Consider the following 17,187-nt stretch of genomic DNA (forward strand, 5'->3'; position numbering starts at 1 on the left):
CAAACGGTTAAAGTTCGGATTGGGCTATCCAGGTAATTGCTTCCTAAGAGTGTGGATAGGAACATAGGAAGCTGCCTTATACTGAGTCAGGCCATTGGTCCCTCTAGCTCAGTCATGTCTACACTGATTGGCAGCAGTTTCTCCAGGGTTTCAGACAGAGTTCTCTCCTAGTCCTTCCTGGAGATGCCAGGGATTGAACTTGAGACCTTTTGCATGCAAGGCAGATGCTCTGCAAGGTTTTGCGTGTAGGCTTTCTAGATGGATGGCTATAGGTTCTTCACTCTGATCTTCCCTCTAGCCACATGTTCTTTTCTCTGATCCAGCAACTGGGGCTGTGTGTAGGGAGTTCTTCTTTGAAAGCTGGAATGCTGGGTGATCTGCTTTATGTGAGGAAGAGTAGGCTGCTACTGTTTTGCTTCACGTCCCTGCAGGACCCTTTTGAGATGCTTGGGGATTTAATGTTCATATGATCTCCCTACCCACCCCCACTGCTCCTCAGTTGAAATATGCTGCTTATAAATGTTGACATAGACCCAACCATGTGTGAGGCCTGGGCTGATTGACATCCCCCCAAAAGAGCTTGATTACTTACCAGAGAGCCAATTCCAGCTTTAAGAGAATGGCTTTGTACATGCACCCCTGGCTTCCCTGCTCAAGTTCCATTGGATTGAAGCAAGGAGAGTAAAACAATGTGTGATGCTGTGTGCATGCATTTGTGTGCTCCCTGTTTTTTTTAAAATGTAAAAATCTGTGATGGTGATACCCAGCCACCATAGCATCCCATAATCCATGGTCCATAGTAACAGTCCAGGACAGCAAAGACCAATTCCTTCACAGGGTCTCTTGTAAGAAAAATGGAACCCCAAAATCCATCTTCATTCAAATCTAGTTGTACTCCTCAGAATGTGGGTTTAGATAGGCACTAGGTTAAATTGGGTGTGTAAACTCAGAAAATTTGTGAGTAAGCATTCTTAATGCTCCTGTGTGAAAGTGTAAGTCTGTGGCCCAGTTCACATACAATGTAAACCACAGTTTATTTTAAACTGTGGTTTAATGCACACGAGCTCTTTGCTCCTCCTGCTCCTGACTCTGCTGTGTGGTGGAGGAATCACACCAGTCTGGCTTGTCGTGACATATGAACCTGGGCTCTTAATGTGTTTCTCTCTGAACAAACCATGAGCTGTAAGCCAAGAACACACCTTGCCTTCCATAGTTTATTTTAAACCAGGGGTGTGGAACCATTTTTGGCTCAATGCACCTGGTTTCCACCTCCATGGGCCAACTTTGACAGGTGGATGAGACAACCCACCTGTCAATATTCTGACATTGTCATATCAGGTGTTTGGGGAGTGCTGTGCAAAGTGCTTTGCAAACGTGGTGCTCAGGACTTCTTGAGCATTAAGCATTGGCCTGACAAACCTGTTTTCTTCAGAGAAGGGCTGCATGATGAAATTCACCACGGAGAACCCGTTTGTGCAGCCAATCCAACAGGCTTGTCTTCAACTGATTCAGCAGGTGACTTCATCCCTGCTTTCTGCAGGGATTGGCTGCGCAATTAAGTTTCCCGTGGGGAACTTGGTCGCACAGTTGATCCAGCTGCATCGCTACTTGCCCCACACCTGATGTCACATATGGTGTCAAGTGGGTGTGGGTGGCTGTGGTTTAGGGGAAACAGCCTCACAGGTCAAATTGGGACCATGCCAACCCAAATGCCCTACCCCTGTTTTAAACTATGGTTTAACATTGTGTGTGATCCATGCCCATGGGTGTGTGATGGAGTACTGACATGTTCAATCATGGGTAAGTCTGCACAGATAGCTTTACTCTGCAAAGGAAAACTGTTCTTTTGCCTGTGGACTTTGATTTCAAACTGCATAGGCAAAGCAAGCCCCTCTTGCAGCAGGGATTAGCTCCACTCAAGAGCTCCAGTGTGGAGCTGATCCCAGCAAGAATTGCATTTTGTGCCAAATATAAAAGACTCAGATAAGGTTCCCAGTTGTTTCTTTGCAGTTGTACCTTTACCTGTCCCACATCTGATGTCATATTTGGCTTGCGGACTGGAAGTTCCCCATGCCTTGTCATGAGCTCTGAGTCCAGCAGAGATCAAGACACAGGCAGAGGCTGAAGGACATAGGCCATTCTGAGTTTGAGGCTGATGAGCAGGGTCCCGCTGAATCTGAGGCTCTTTGGCAGGAGCTGCCTGGACCAAATCCCACAGCACCGGGCCCATAGAACTAGAGCTAGACATCTCGCAGGGCCTGGGCCTGAGTAACTGAGTGCCTCCCAACCTACCTTGCTATTCCCAACAGCACAGGGAGCACACCTGGCAGGAGCCCAGCAAGTACAGAACAACCTACCTTCAGGCCAAAAGGCTGGCCCTTTGGGAACTGCAGTTCTCACAAAGAGGTGGAGCCTAGGAGACAGAGGTCTCAGTCCACCTCTAACCTTTGTTGGAGCAAGTTGCTCACTTTGAGCTCTCCATGGTGTTGTTTTGTGCCTTCTTTTTAAGGCTACGGTATCATGGCACAAAGTGCTTCTGGATGATGACACAAAAGTTGTTTTGTTTTTTTGTTTTTGAAGGGGGACACTAGAGAATCTGCAATTGCTACATAATGGGGTTTGTGGTTAATATAGCCTTTATTGCTTTTATGTAATCTGGGAGCATTGGGGGAGAGGGTGTGGCTTGTAGTGAAACACACACCTTGCATGCAGGTAGTGCCAGGTTCAGTTCCTGGCATCTCAGAGAAAAGGATGTCGGCATGGTTAGGAAAAACTCCTCTACCTGAGTCCCTGGAGAGCTGCCAGTAATCAGAGAAGGCAGTACTGGGCCTCAGGGCTGTTACTTTGCTATGAACAACTCATGACACACATTGCCTCTGGGCAAATTAAGACGATGAATGGCTGGGGGCTGATCAGCACTGTGCTTCATGGCACACCCAGCTACCCTTTATGTTAAAGTAAATGACAATTATGGCTTTAAAAAGGGGGGAGAAGGGGCAAGAGTTCCAGGGTTCAGTGCAAACAACTGAGGGCTTGGACTGCCTGGTCCACCCCCTAATAATGCCCCTGCTCAACAAGATGGGCTAATGGTCTTGACTCTTAGATAGAGTACACGACCAATGAAAATAACAGAAAATACAGTAGCGGTGACCATATATGAACATATGCTGCTCCTTACATAAGCTGTGTGCATACCATACATTTAATGTTTCCTCCAAAGAATCCTGGAAGTTTGCTAAGGGTGCTGGGAATTGTAGCTCTGTGAGGGATAAACTACAGTTCCCAGGATTCTTTGGGGGAAGTGGTGCTTTACATGCCTATATCAGGAGCTTCATATATTCATATACAGTCACTGCTACCTTGTATTCAGCTATTTTCATTGGTGGCAAGGGGAATTACTCCTTGAGTTTAAAACCCGGGCTTCCCATTTATGTGAAACATGCTTAATGAATTTACAGACCAAAGTCTTGTGGAGCTAGTAGTCCCCCTTGCCCCTGAAAGAGTGGGGATAGACGTAACTATCTGTTTTAAAATGTGCTGATTTTTTTTACTCAAGTAAAAGCAGCAATCAAAGTGTCTACATTGTATATGTTGCTTGCCTCATAAATGTGCATGCATAATGGTAAATTTGCTAACAGAACTGGTGAAGTTGTTTCGAAGTGGCAAATTTTTCCCTATGGAAAGTGGAATAGCAAAAGATGAAGAGGCTTCTTTAAGGTGACTTTCGAGCTGTTTCATTCCGAGGTTGCTGCTTAGACAGAGAATACTGTACATATGCCATGGGATTTGGGGGTCTCCCAGCAGCAACAGTTTGTTTGACTGAGATATATGTGGATCATTGCTTTATTGCAGATTTTGCAGCAGAAGGCAAATCCTAATGCCAAAACTCCATGTGTTGCCAAAACTATGAGCCAGAGAGAGTTTACTTGTGTTGGAAAGGCACTATAAAATACCAATTCCTTGATATTTAGCTGATGTAAAGTCAATCTGAAGTCTTTATAGCGATAACTGGGAATTAAAGGGAGCTTCCATTAACAATGGAGTTAAGGGTCTAGATTCCCGTATTAGTGCAACACCATTATCTGTTAGGATCAATAAGCAAATAATACTACAAATGAAAAGTTGATCTTTAATAGAAAAGGGTCAGGTACCGTGTGTCATATTGCGAGCAACTTAAAATATTCTGTTAGCAAAACATAAGTGATTAAATCACGGAAGAAAGAAAATACGAACAGTGTTTTTTTCCCCGGTAACCATTAACTGTGTTTAATTAATGAAACTTTTTTTTTAAAGTTCTAGGATAAATCAAAGGTTGTTCTGGGGAAACCATATTAATGAGCATTAGCCTCTTAATTATCCTCCTGGCTATGTCACAGGGACACATTCATGCTTTTTCTTTGTGTAATAACTTTTTATAAAGAAGTATTTTTAAACTGATCATTAATTTTATGACTGCAGAAATGAGATGCAAAATTTATGCTGTTGTCATTGGCACAGGCTCAAGGCATTGCTGACATTATGCATGATTATAATGGAATGGCTGCCCGCTAATGAGTCTGTAGACATTTCGTTTGAACATGCCTTGCTTTTAGATGTCTGATTAGGCTGTAATGCTTTCAATTATGCCTGCAAATTGTATTGGATACATTTACCTGATGCTCATTGTTCCTTTGTAGTTTAGTTTTCTATTACATAGATACCAATTGAACACTTTGCTTTATTTATTTCTTTTCCCCTCTCAGGTATGCTAGTAGACACATGGCACCTGTCGAAGGGGCACATTTTTGGTGTTAGGCTGCTCAACAGTGGCTCCACTGACAGAATGAAGGGGCAGTATTCATTGTTTCAAATGTAGTTCCCTTTCACAAGCTGTAGAGTGTTGGCCATAGGTCAAAACCGTTGAAAAAATATGTAAAATCAGTTTTTAAAAAAAGTTAGTAAGTTTGAGTCCATTAAAGTGAATTGGATTGCATCTTTCATCACATGAATTTTTCTTTGGCTCTTACAACATTTTTTTGTTGAAGGAAAAGCCGTTGTATGAAAGAGTGCACTGGTATGTTTGGTTTAGTTTTAAGTATGCTGTGTATCTTGTCTAAATCTTTCAAGGAGGAAGTAGCCCACTTAACGTTGGCTTTTTGAATGGACAAATTTAGCAGATATAAAGACATCTGGTGTTTTTAATGCCTTTCCACAAATCTCTGAGGCTTTGAGTAGGTTTCTTTGTGCTACTATCCTCAAAAATGTCAAGAAACATAATCAGGGCTGTGTATGCTCTGCATAAAATTCTTGCTAAATCCAAATTCTCATCTGAATCCAAATGTACTTGTTCCAAAAGAAGTCCGTGAGAAGAGCCCTGCTGGATGAAGCTAAAGGCCCATCTATTTCAGCATCCTGCTTCCCACGGTGGCTAACCAGATCCCTCTGGGAAGACCACAAGCAGGGCATGAAATCAAAAGTTCTCTGCCACTGTTGTTCCCCAGCAACCGGGGGAAAGAAAAACTTGCCTTCCATGATCCAAGACAATTTGCCTTATTACATGGAAATGAAAAAAGAGTTTGCTGATGTTCAGGAATCCACAGTTTTGGCTTGGGTTAGTTGCCAATGTTGGGTGGTATTCAGTGCTGTTCCTACTCAGAGTAGACCCACTGAAGTTAATGAACTTAAGTTAGTCATGCCTGTTAACTTTAATGAGCCTACTCTGAGTAGGACTAGCATTGAATGCCACCCATTGTCTTCAACTCCCCACAGGTCTTCTTGGGGAGAGAGGCCTTTTCCATCCCTGATCTGGTAGTTAGGTACCTCATGCTTCCCAAATCTCAGCCATGTGCTCTCATGCTGAGCTCCCCCTCCCATGGAGAGCATTGCCCAAATCCCATCCCACCACCCAACCGGAGAGATGCACAAGAGCAGCTGTCATGAGGGAAGACACAGAAAAGTGAGGTTGTGGATGAGGTAGCTGGAGGGAACAAAGAGCAGGCTAAAGCAGGAGGAGAGCCAGCTGAAATAGAACTCTCACCTCATTCTTTTTGGCTGGTTCTTCAGATGTTCTGGAGAAGCAAGAGAAGAACACCCCAGACCCAAGCCTGTAGTCTCAGCTGCAAGAGTTAGAGAGAAGAGCTGGATGCTGACCCCAGATTGCTGTTGCTGTTCCAATTCCTCCCAGCATATCTGAGGAAAAGGAGGGATGCCCATCCTTGAGCTGGTTCTGCCTGTTTCAGTCCTCTTCCTTTCCCTCCTGGGAGCTCCCTAGCCCCCCATGCCTTTCCTGCCAGGTCCATCTTGGTATCCCCCAGCTGTTGGATGGCATGGCGATACAACAGTGTGAGTTGGGTAGCATCAGTGATGTGGGTTATATAGAATTTTTTCTAATGCTCTTCCTTGCTGACCTTGAGGCCTGTGAGTTTTGTCAGCTATGGCTTATTTTGCTTTTTGCTTGTTTGCTTTTTGCTCTGTGGCTACTATGGACAAGGGGTGGGAGGTTCTTGCCGTGGATGCTTGTTGGCAACAATTCATACCACTCAGGATGAGAACCTGGATGGATTTGGAGAGTGGGGTAAAAGGTGTTAAGTTGCTCAAAGGCCACAGAGTGAGAGTCTGCTGTTTGTGTGAGAGATAGTAGGGGGGAGTGAGTGGGCTGCCATAAGTGCAAAAATTTGAAGGGGGAGTTGTTGTTCAGACTATTGGTTGTTTAATCTGTTTGAATGTCATATGTGTGATTTTTACCTAGGTATTTAGTTAAATTGGAAACTTTTTTTATCCTCATTGTGGTTTTGCTTGCTTGTCGTATGACAGAATTGTGAATTCGTTTACTGGATCTGTTCATCTGATTTTGTAATTTTTATATTTTTTATGTTTATTATTGTGTTTCCCACTCTGGGATTGAAATTATTCAACAAACAGCAGGCTATAAATATTGTAAATAAATAAACCTGATAGGGATCTTATTTACCGTCTTTGACTGATATTTGGTAAACAAAACAAAAAAGTACTCTGTTAGTTTTATGTGCAGTATAAATAACTCTGAATCCTCCCCCAGGTGTTTTAATGGAAACGTTTGATTTGGGGCAAGGGAGTGCTTCTATAATGTGGTTTAAATGCTTCATTCAAACATTAAAAGCTTTACCTGGAAATTATTTTTATTGGAAATAAGTAATTATTCTTTAAGCCATGGTAAGTCAACAGAACAGAAAACGAATACATATGGTACTAATTTTAGCATGCCCAAAGAGCTATGTATCAATATCTATTATATATGCATGCATACTTCCTAGGATGGTCACCTGAAAGACTGGAGTTTTGGTTGTGGCTGGTTGTGACTGGGGTAAGGGTTGCAAGACACCTCTGTTACTTGATCCTTCTGGTTTTCTTCACGCCTTAATTATTCAAATTCACAGAGTTTCGTCATGTATAAGCAGCACTTTGAAACTTCAGTCTGGAAATCTTGGATTAATGAGATTGTACTTTTAGAACACATGGGAATATTCTGTTCTTTCTTTATACTTTAAATGTTGCTTTCATCAGCATTCCAGAGGTTGGAAGATGCTAAGAAGGCACACTCACGCTTTTGCCATAAATAGTTGCAATTATTTTGATTCTGTACACTGTGGAGGATTCCGTTAGGACATATCTAGATCACAAAGGAGCCCTGGGAGTTATAGTTTTGGGGGAAGCACAAGGCAATCTGGACGAACAGCTATTGTGTAGGATTTAAACTGCTGTGGAGCCTGGACATGCATTATTACTTGTATTCTGTCCTTCCTCGAAAGAGCTTAAGGAGGTAAATGTTTTTGAAGAGCGGTTACGTGAGGTGAGGGCATTTTCAGTTTATTTACTAACCTCTGTTCATAATAGTAACAAGGTTTGGTGTGACATACTTTAGTTGGCTATTGCTGCAAAAACACTGTGAAGCAAGTATTAAAGTAGCCGTGGATTTCACAACCAATAGAGACTAAAGGGTCTGTTTATATGACCAAGTGCATGTGTTGAGTGGATCTATGCTGAGTTTAGGATGTGGCTTTTACACTCCTGCAAGGCTGCTGAAAATTGGGTTGAGGGGTGGCATAATAGATGGTGGTTGATTGCCAGGTGGATGGGTGATGAAGCATTCATGTCACAGGTATGTCATACTACACATGGCCAAGATTAGCTGCAACAGCAAATGAATGCTTAGTACAAGGAAACCTGACTACATTACATTACCAATTGTACATCAAGCCCACATTGCTTGTAACTAATAAAGCATGGTCCTTCTTTTCTCCCTCACCCCTTATTTCATAAAGGAAATGATGCATTTGGTTTCTTTTGGAAGGGACATGGTGGTACTTATGAGAATAGTAGCATCTGGAGGTTGATAGTGCTTATAAACATGCTCCAGAGACAGTTCCTCATTCAAACACTTCAGGTTGGATCCAGAATAAAGTTGATTGAACTTGGCTCCATTGAAATCAATGGGATGTTAACTCTGGATTCAATTCTTCCTGTCTCATACCTTCCTGTAATTTTTATCAGAATATGCTTCTGAGGTAGACAGCTTAAAGGAAAAGCTAACTTCAGGACTGTATCGTTGTCATGGTTTACTTTGAAATTCAGATTGTGATAAATGTGTAGATAGGAGCATGCTTTAACCACTGATAAATATTTGGTTTGTGCAGGAGAGCTAGAAGATGGAGAAGAGCATGAAGGCCCTTGCCCTGTGCCTCCGGACAATCTCTCTCTAGCATCTGACCGCTATGATAAAGAGGATGAAGGCCCCTCTGATGGTAAGTGATTTTCTTTATCTCAAGGTGCAGTAATCACAGTGATTCGGTCATTTTGTTGGTGGCCAACGTTTCTGAACTGGTGTGTACTTCTTGGGAAACAGATGCATGGTGAATCAAGTGGGCCTTGTTTCATACCTTCACAAGAAGCTTAAGGAACTGAAGAGCTCTCTCTAGTGGCTAAAAAAAATTACAGTGAAACTGTTAAAACCGCACAACATGTTTGCTTGTTTAGTTTCAGTAGCAAAATAGATTGATCAGGCTTCCTCCTTGCCCTCTCACAAATGAATTGGTGACTGATACACTCAGATTTTTTCTTGAGGACAAATCTTTTGTTAATTCAACTTTCAGGTCTTACTTAATTTTATTGTACTATTTTAATGGCTTGCTGTATTTATTGTATAAATAATGGAACAGTGTATTTGATGGATTTGTGTGTGTGTGGCAAGCACCAAACAGAATGACTTTATAAAAAATTAAATTAATTATTCTTACGATATGTCTTCAAATTTATGTACTGACTTTTTCTGGTTTGATTTCTCATTTGAATCATTTTGGCACTAACATTTGAACAGTTTCTCTTCCAGTTCTAAGTTTATTATATATCAAATTTTAATCATTCTTACATTTTGAAGATAAGAATGATAGAATATATTATAGCGATTATTGCATCATGGCTTGTAGCAACCTTTTTCTACTAGTTATTTGACAATGTTTGATAAATCTCAATCTGTGTATGCATTCCGATGCATATTTATTTGTTCAAAAATTTAGACTTGGAAGTAATATATTTTGCCATCATATGATGATCAAACTGTGCAGCTCCATTTCAATTGCTGAATGAATATATGCTTCCTGCAACATGCTATTCCACATTTTATGCTTTTCAGATTATTCCCTTTGGAAACATATATTGCTTTTATGAGATATAAAATTATGTCTATGGCAGAACAGGGATAAATCAAATATGTGCATAAGTGATAAACGCTCTAACAACTGATTCAGAATATGAGATCTTTATTCTTAGAACTCTTTAAATTGGATAGTGCTAACAGTTCAGTTCTGTTGAATTCACCTCGTGTTAGGATAAAGGAAAGCTGTTACCAATAAAATAACCTTTTCACTACCCCTTCTTATATTTCTTGGCAAAACAGATTCTGTGCAGTTCTTAGACTGATTCCTCTCTTTCCTCGTACCCTTCCAGCCCCAAAGCATTAAACAGTAAAGACAGAAGTGGCTTATATTCGTGCACAATATGGTGCTATATGTGTTTAATGGCTATGGTATATTGAATACTGGTACAAAGAAGGAGACATGAGGAATGTTTTCTTCTTGTTTGTTTAAAAATAGACAACCATTTTTGTTTGTGAAAGTGAATAATGAATTGAACAATGCTGATGCTTAAGCATTATCATCAATATTAAGATGTAGATAATTAGTTTAACAAGATTCCAACTCTATTGCTAAATTATTTTAATTAAAATATTTTTATACTACCTTTCAATTAAAAAAAATCAGGATGGTTTGCAACCTCATTGAAATGAAAACACCATCAGCTATAAAATTAAAATTGAGGTGGCACATAAACCAATGCCATGAAGATATAAGCATACTGATGATTAAAAGGCCTGGGAGAATAAAAACGTCTTTACCTGGTGTCTAAATAGACAACAGTATAAGTGTCTGGCAAGCGACCCTGGGGGGTATAGTTCCATAAGTTATATACAATTAAGTTTATACTGCCTACCACACATACTATAAAAATTCATTTTGAATACATCATGGTAAGTGGCAATCTAAAATAAGCTACAGTTTACTGTAAATGAGCAGAAGCACTGGTTTGCATGTAGTGCTAAGCCAGCTGCTCCATGGTTTGTTTCCTAACTTGGGAAGATGTAAAGCAGATGCAGTGGGGCAGTGTGCACTGGCAAGCTGCTCATTCATGGTAAGCCACAGTTTATTTCAGACTATGGTTTACTGTGATGTGCGAACTGAGCAAATATGAAATTAGCTGTTTCTCTCTTGGTTAAATATCAGCCTTTCCTTCTATGGTGCAAGTTGTGTTTATGGGCTATGCTTCATAAATTTGGTATCTTCTCTTTAGATAAAAAAATCTTAAAATTAAACTTTTGTCCCTATAGCAGATCTCTAAGGCTTCTGTGTATAGAGAAATAAGTTAGATTTAATGTCTATCTCTCCCTGCCCCCAAATTAAGTTCATTACTTCTCTTGAGACTGCTTCCAGTTGTTCGTGCTTTTGTTAACAATCAGCATTTTAAATGCACAAACTTTGTTTCGCTATTTCCATGTGATTGTCCCATGTGCAGGTTTAAGCATACACATCTAAAATATTCAAATTCAAAACCAGGTATTAAGCTTGCAAGTACATTATGTAGAAGCATGAAATCACAATACATCAAGTAAAATGTACATGGTGACAGTAAATGGGAAATTAGGAATTAGTAGCCAATGTATTTCTCCATTAAGAAGGAAGCCACTCATCTTCAGTAATTGTAGTACACCTAAACAATTAAACACTATCTTTTTCAAGATGTTTTAAAGAGGTAATTCAGCTTTTGATTGACTTGGGGATTTTGTCAAAAGGTAATTGAGAATGTATGGCAATAATCTGCTTGTGACTGTAGGGTATTGTATGTACAGTATAATGTTGAAAAATCATACTCTTTTATCTTACCTTTGACTAATATGTATTAATTAAAAGGAAGATAATTATTTCAACAATAACTTCAGTATAACCAAGTTAGCTCATGTCACCAAAAGGTCCTTTTGTGAAATCTGATAAAGTTGTTTTGTCCTTTTGGTTGTTGCCAAATGCTGGGCATCAGCTAAGGTTCCAAATCTTGATCGATTTTATAAAGTGTAAACGTGTGTGTATTTTCGTATGTCCTGAAAATGTCAACCTCCTGCCCCCAAATCTCTGTGTATTTAAAGTCTGTCTCCTTACGCCTCCCCCCACTTTCTTTTCTAACAAATATCCCCCCCCCCGTTCCCTTGGTTCAAAAGTTCATTCTGTTCCCCATTGGCCACCTAATTTTCCAGTTATTCCCTCAAGCCATATGAGTTTTGGTTTTTTTTATAGTTTATTAGGTCCTGTAGTAAAGTAGCATAAGTTATATCTTCTAATGAAATTCAAGCATACTTCAATGATGCTCTATCTTGATTGCTGGCAACAATTAAATTGCAAGAGAGGAGCATAATGCAGAGCTCCAAGCACCTTAGAGAAAGTAGTGCAGAAAGTAGAGGTGAAGGTGGAAAGAACTGTCAAGAAAGATGCCTCAAAATAAAACAAGATGCTGAATTCCTGCCAGGCGTGCTGTTCCTGGCTAGCTTTTATTTTATTGGCTCGTAGACTGATTGATAGCCAAATCATAACTTGCTATATGCTAACAGGCAGAGTTCACTTGTAGGTTATTGTGAACTGATAAAGGGTTAGATGGAGTTTTGATTTTCACACTGAACCCGGCTGTACCAGATTAATGGAATTTCAATGAGAAGCTGGAGTAGTTGCAGCTTTGTCAGAAAAACTGATGGAGATTCTATAGTCATGCTTGCTCATTAATACCAGTTGTCTGAAAGGTGTGGTACTTCTCTATACAAAAGACTTCAGATAATTGATTTTTGAATAGGATTTTTTAAAACTTATTGATGACTGGTTTTCTTGCAAAACAAATGACAGGCTCTTGTATAGTTGCACATTTGTTGTTGATCGTAATATGTTCATGCCAAGGAATAGACCTTGACCTGATCATGCTAACTGTTCTTTTGATATACTTGGAAACTGGAAAAACAAGAGTGAATGGTTTTATTTGCAAATCACACATAATTGGCATTGCTATTTTTCTTGAAAAGAGACAAGCTTTTTTTTTTATAAAAATTGAAATGGGAATGTGTTTGCAGCTTTCAAACGGACAGGATAATTTGATCTTCATATGAGGAAAATTACAGCAGTTTCATGCAACAAGCTTTTTTCTTCCATGCAAGCTGCCTTAAGCTGAATTTGGTCATACATGTGTCCATGACTGCTTGGAAAAATGCAAGTGTGAACAAGATGGTTTATACAGTTTCACTTAGCAGTATGTTTCATGGTTGTAGCACCACTTTTTTTCCAGCTGCTGCACTTGTAGGAATTGCTACTGGCTATAGCCATCTCCTGCTGCTTCACCCATGGATGCAACACTACGTTCAAGAGTGATCGGGGCTGCATGGATGCAGGAGAAAAGTCTTCTGTGAACTAGCCATTAAAGCTGATGCTTACTTTGCAGAGACTAATTGAAATTATGAGTAGACTTTAGAATCATAGAACTGTAGAGTTGGAAGGCGCCTATAAAGCCACTGAGTCCAACCCCCTGCTCAATGCAGGAATCCAAATTAAAGCATACCTGACAGGTTTGATGTTTGTATGCCAAATGTCTGCTATTAGTTTTTATTGATCTCTTAAAAACTGATTCACTGTGGCTTGAATTTTGTTCACTCATACCCCTTAGCTAATGGAAAGCTACAAGTTCCCTTTCCTGCAACAAAAAGCCCCACTCAGGTTGGGTCTGAGTTACAATATATAGTGCATTGGGGGACGGCTTCAGAGAGTGGGAAAGAAAATTGATATCTCTATCAGCCCCCCATTCCCCACCCCTGGGCAAGCTCTATACAGTATGTAGCTCCTCTTCTAGGCTCGGTGAAGGCATGACATGGAAGACTTGTTTTAGGAGGTGCAGATTCCCTGAAACATTTTGTTGTTGGCCTCATCTGTATTGCTTTTATAAGAGCATGTTGAGATGGCATTTCCTTCACCTGTAAAAGTTTGCTGTTGTAAAGTTTATCCCTTCATTTTATATCTTAGACAACCCAATCAAGCTTCAGGTGACTTGACTAAAAAGAAAAGTCAAGCCATCTTAATGATGCATTTTCAGCTGTGAATCAAAACTTGTCTCTGAGTTCTTGTTTTAGACTTTTTTGATATGTGGATTTTTTGGGGGAGGGAATTATTTCTAAGGGGTATCAAACTATGAATGTATGATTTATTTATTTATTATTTATTTATTAATTAAACTTATATATCGCCCGACTAGCAATAGCTCTCTGGGCAGTGAACATAAAAAAAAATACAATAAAATTACACAATCTAATAGAACAAAGTATATAAAAACTGTACACTCTAAAATCAGATACAACAGTTTAAAATTAAGTTGACTTAAATTAAAATGCCTCAGAGAAGAGGAAGGTTTTAACTTGGCGCCAAAAAGATGATAATGTCGGCGCCAAGCGGACCTCCTCGGGGAGACTATTCCATAATTCGGGGGCCACCACTGAGAAGGCCCTAGATCTTGTCACCACTCTCCGGGCCTCCCTATGGGTCGGGACCCGGAGGAGGGCCTTCGTAGTAGACCGTAGTGTACGGGCCGGTTCATATCGGGAGAGGCGTTCCGACAGGTATCGTGGTCCTGCGCCGTATAAGGCTTTATAGGTTAGTACCAACACTTTGAATCTGGCCCGGAAGCATATTGGAAGCCAGTGCAGGCAAGCCAGAACAGGTGTTATATGCTCCGACCGCTTGGTTCTTGTTACCAGTCTGGCCGCCGCATTTTGCATTAGCTGTAGCTTCCGAACCGTCTTCAAAGGTAGCCCTACGTAAAGCGCTTTGCAGTAGTCCAGACGCGAGGTTACCAGAGCATGTACCACTGATGTGAGGTCCTCCTTACTCAGATAGGGATGTAGCTGGGCTACCAACCGAAGTTGGTAGAACGCATTCCGGGCCACCGACGCTACATGAGCCTCAAGTGAGAGGGAAGAGTCTAAAATGACTCCCAGACTACGAACCTGCTCCTTTAGGGGGAGTGTAACCCCATCCAGGACCGGGTATATATCCACCATCCGATCAGAGAAACCATCCACCAACAGCATCTCAGTCTTATCAGGATTGAGTCTCAGTTTGTTAGTTCTCATCCAGTCCATTGTCACGGCCAGGCAACGGTTCAGCACATCGACGGCCTCACCTGAAGGAGAAGAAAAGGAGAAGTAGAGCTGCGTGTCATCAGCGTACTGATGACAACGCACTCCAAAGCGTCACCAGGCTTTTAAGGGTGAAAATGTGCTCAGTACTTTTTGACCATTGTTGGCCAAATCATCATACTTGAAGTTTAGTACTGCCAAATCTTAAACTTTAGTTATCTGAGACATCTTTTTGCGCATCTGTTGCCTCTCACAGGCTTGGTTCCTTCATTTGTGCTGCACTGCACTGCCTTACAGTTGGAGTCCCTGTGCATTACCATCTATTTCATTGCAAATAGTTGGCTATGCGGTTATAACAGCATGCAAGTGGCAGGATTTGTGACTGCCCTTGACTGATGCATTCAAAACTGCCTTAAAGTGAGTGATGTTTCAGAAAAGCAATTATGTTATTGCTGTTTGGCTTATTGTTTTTCACAAGAATAAGGAAAAGAGGCTCAATAAACAAAAAACTGGTATAATGTCTAGTTCTTTCAAGTAATGGAAAAGGGTGTCATGCTGATCTAGTATTCCCAACCCCCTTTCCACTTTAGATAGCATTTCAGCCTTAATCGTGTATGATGCTTGTGGGCATCCCATAGGGCCATTGTGATAGTAAGATGCTGGACTAGATGGGCTTTGACCTGATCTGACAAGGCTGCTCTTATGTTCTTATGAAAAGTTTAGTTCTTTAGATAGTTTCAGCTGTAAAATGAAATGACTTTCTGCATGTAGGGTATATGTGCTTGGGGAACTTTTTTCAGCCTGAGAACCTCATACCCTATTATTGTTATATATTAAATTTATATCCCACCCTTCCTGTCAAAGGAGCCCAAGGCAGCTAACATGCCAGCAGCAGATGGGGCCAAAGCAAAAAGCAAGTGGGACCATAGCAAAAAGTGGATCCGCACTCACATACATCCCATACACAAACACACACATCCACTCATGTGTGAAGGTCACCCCCATCACCCCTGTCCGCATGCAGCAATTGGCTCGAAGAAAGCCTCCCATTAGAGTGGGATAGAATCTTCATGATGATGATACCTATCGGTCACATTTTTGCGATCAGGTGCCTTAAAGTGACTTACACAGTACAAATAAAGGCATTAAAATCAGATAAAACCAGTACAAAACAAAAACTAAAATAATCATCTGACAATATATTTAAAAGGTACAAGTCCTACCCACCCCACTTAGACCACAACAAAGGCCACTGAGATTGCAGAATAAGGCGAGAGTTAGCCCTTACCAGCTGCGATTTCAACAAGATTTCCCTGTGGCAATGAGGCTTGAAAAAAGTTCCCATTAGCCCCAATAGTAGCTTAAAACCCACCACTTAATTGCCTTGCAGGGGGTAGGATTGAATTGGGGAGGCTGCAGACCAGAACTCTGAAGACTCTGTGATTCCTAAACCAAAATGTAGAAGATCTTGTCTTTAAAATTTCCTTACTTGCTTTTGAGTTTTTAAAGAGATGTTTTGGCAAATGATTCTGTGAGTAGAAAACAAAATGTAGCTTCACAGTGCACATATTTTGAATGTCAGTAGGAAGGTTTTCATGGCTGAGCCTAGAAAAACATCTAACTAATCTCAATAATTGCTGGCTACAAAATTAGGAGGAGATATTGCATTGTCAACCACAAAAACATATTTCATTCTGCTCCCTTTTCATTGGCAGTTATCTTGTCATCAGAACTGATGAGAACCTGTACACCTACCAGGTGCTTGATAGTTAGGACAAGTTTCTAAAGTAATCTGGGGGAAAAAAGGCTGCAGTGAGTTGTTGATAATTGATTTACTCCATCACATCTAACTATTCCTTGTTTTCATTACTACTTCCCTTGGGCAGTAATCACAGGATCAAGCTGCCAGTCTGTGGGCATAATTTTTCCAGTAATGCCATCTGGCTCATTGGCACTCGAAGTTGTGATGACTCCTTTGCTGTTGCAACTGACTTTGTCAAATGGCTAGACAGCTCATTAGAGCTCTTCTGCTAGTGGCTGCTAATTTTCCTGTACTATTGATTTTAATTGGTAATATAGATGGGTACATATAGAGACATGGCCTTCCCAGCACCCTGGTCCTAAGCTGTGAAGAACTTTAAAATCAAAACCAGCACTTTTGAGTTGGGCTACACATATTGTCTCAGCCGTACCTGTGTGCATGTGCTCCAAATATGAGAGGCCTGTACCTCTAGATGGCAGTGACCTAAATATACAGCCTGTGAAGGATTTCTGGCCTTAGAAAATGCAGAACCTGGCCATCTATGCCTTAGATCAGCCTTTCCCAACCAGTGAGCCTCCAGATGTTGTTGGACCACAACTCCCATCAGCCTCAGCCCGCATTGCCAATGGTCAGGAAGATGGGAATTGTGGTCCAACAACATCTGGAGGCAGACTGGTTGGGAAAGGCTGCCTTAGATGGTGTG

The 17,187-nt window shown here is 40.9% G+C and overlaps 1 protein-coding gene across 2 annotated transcripts in view; it reads left to right on the top strand.

Moving 5' to 3' along the window:
- SKAP2 (src kinase associated phosphoprotein 2) overlaps nt 1–17,187 on the top strand; it is a 162,442-nt gene that overhangs the window by 14,195 nt on the left and 131,060 nt on the right. For both annotated transcript variants that reach the window (XM_061585999.1, XM_061585998.1), the window contains exon 4: nt 8,652–8,759. In XM_061585999.1, coding sequence (XP_061441983.1) covers nt 8,652–8,759 — 108 coding nt within the window. The remainder of the gene's footprint in view (nt 1–8,651; nt 8,760–17,187) is intronic.

Source organism: Rhineura floridana, chromosome 10 (assembly GCF_030035675.1).
Source record: "Rhineura floridana isolate rRhiFlo1 chromosome 10, rRhiFlo1.hap2, whole genome shotgun sequence".
Lineage (NCBI taxonomy): Eukaryota > Metazoa > Chordata > Lepidosauria > Squamata > Rhineuridae > Rhineura > Rhineura floridana.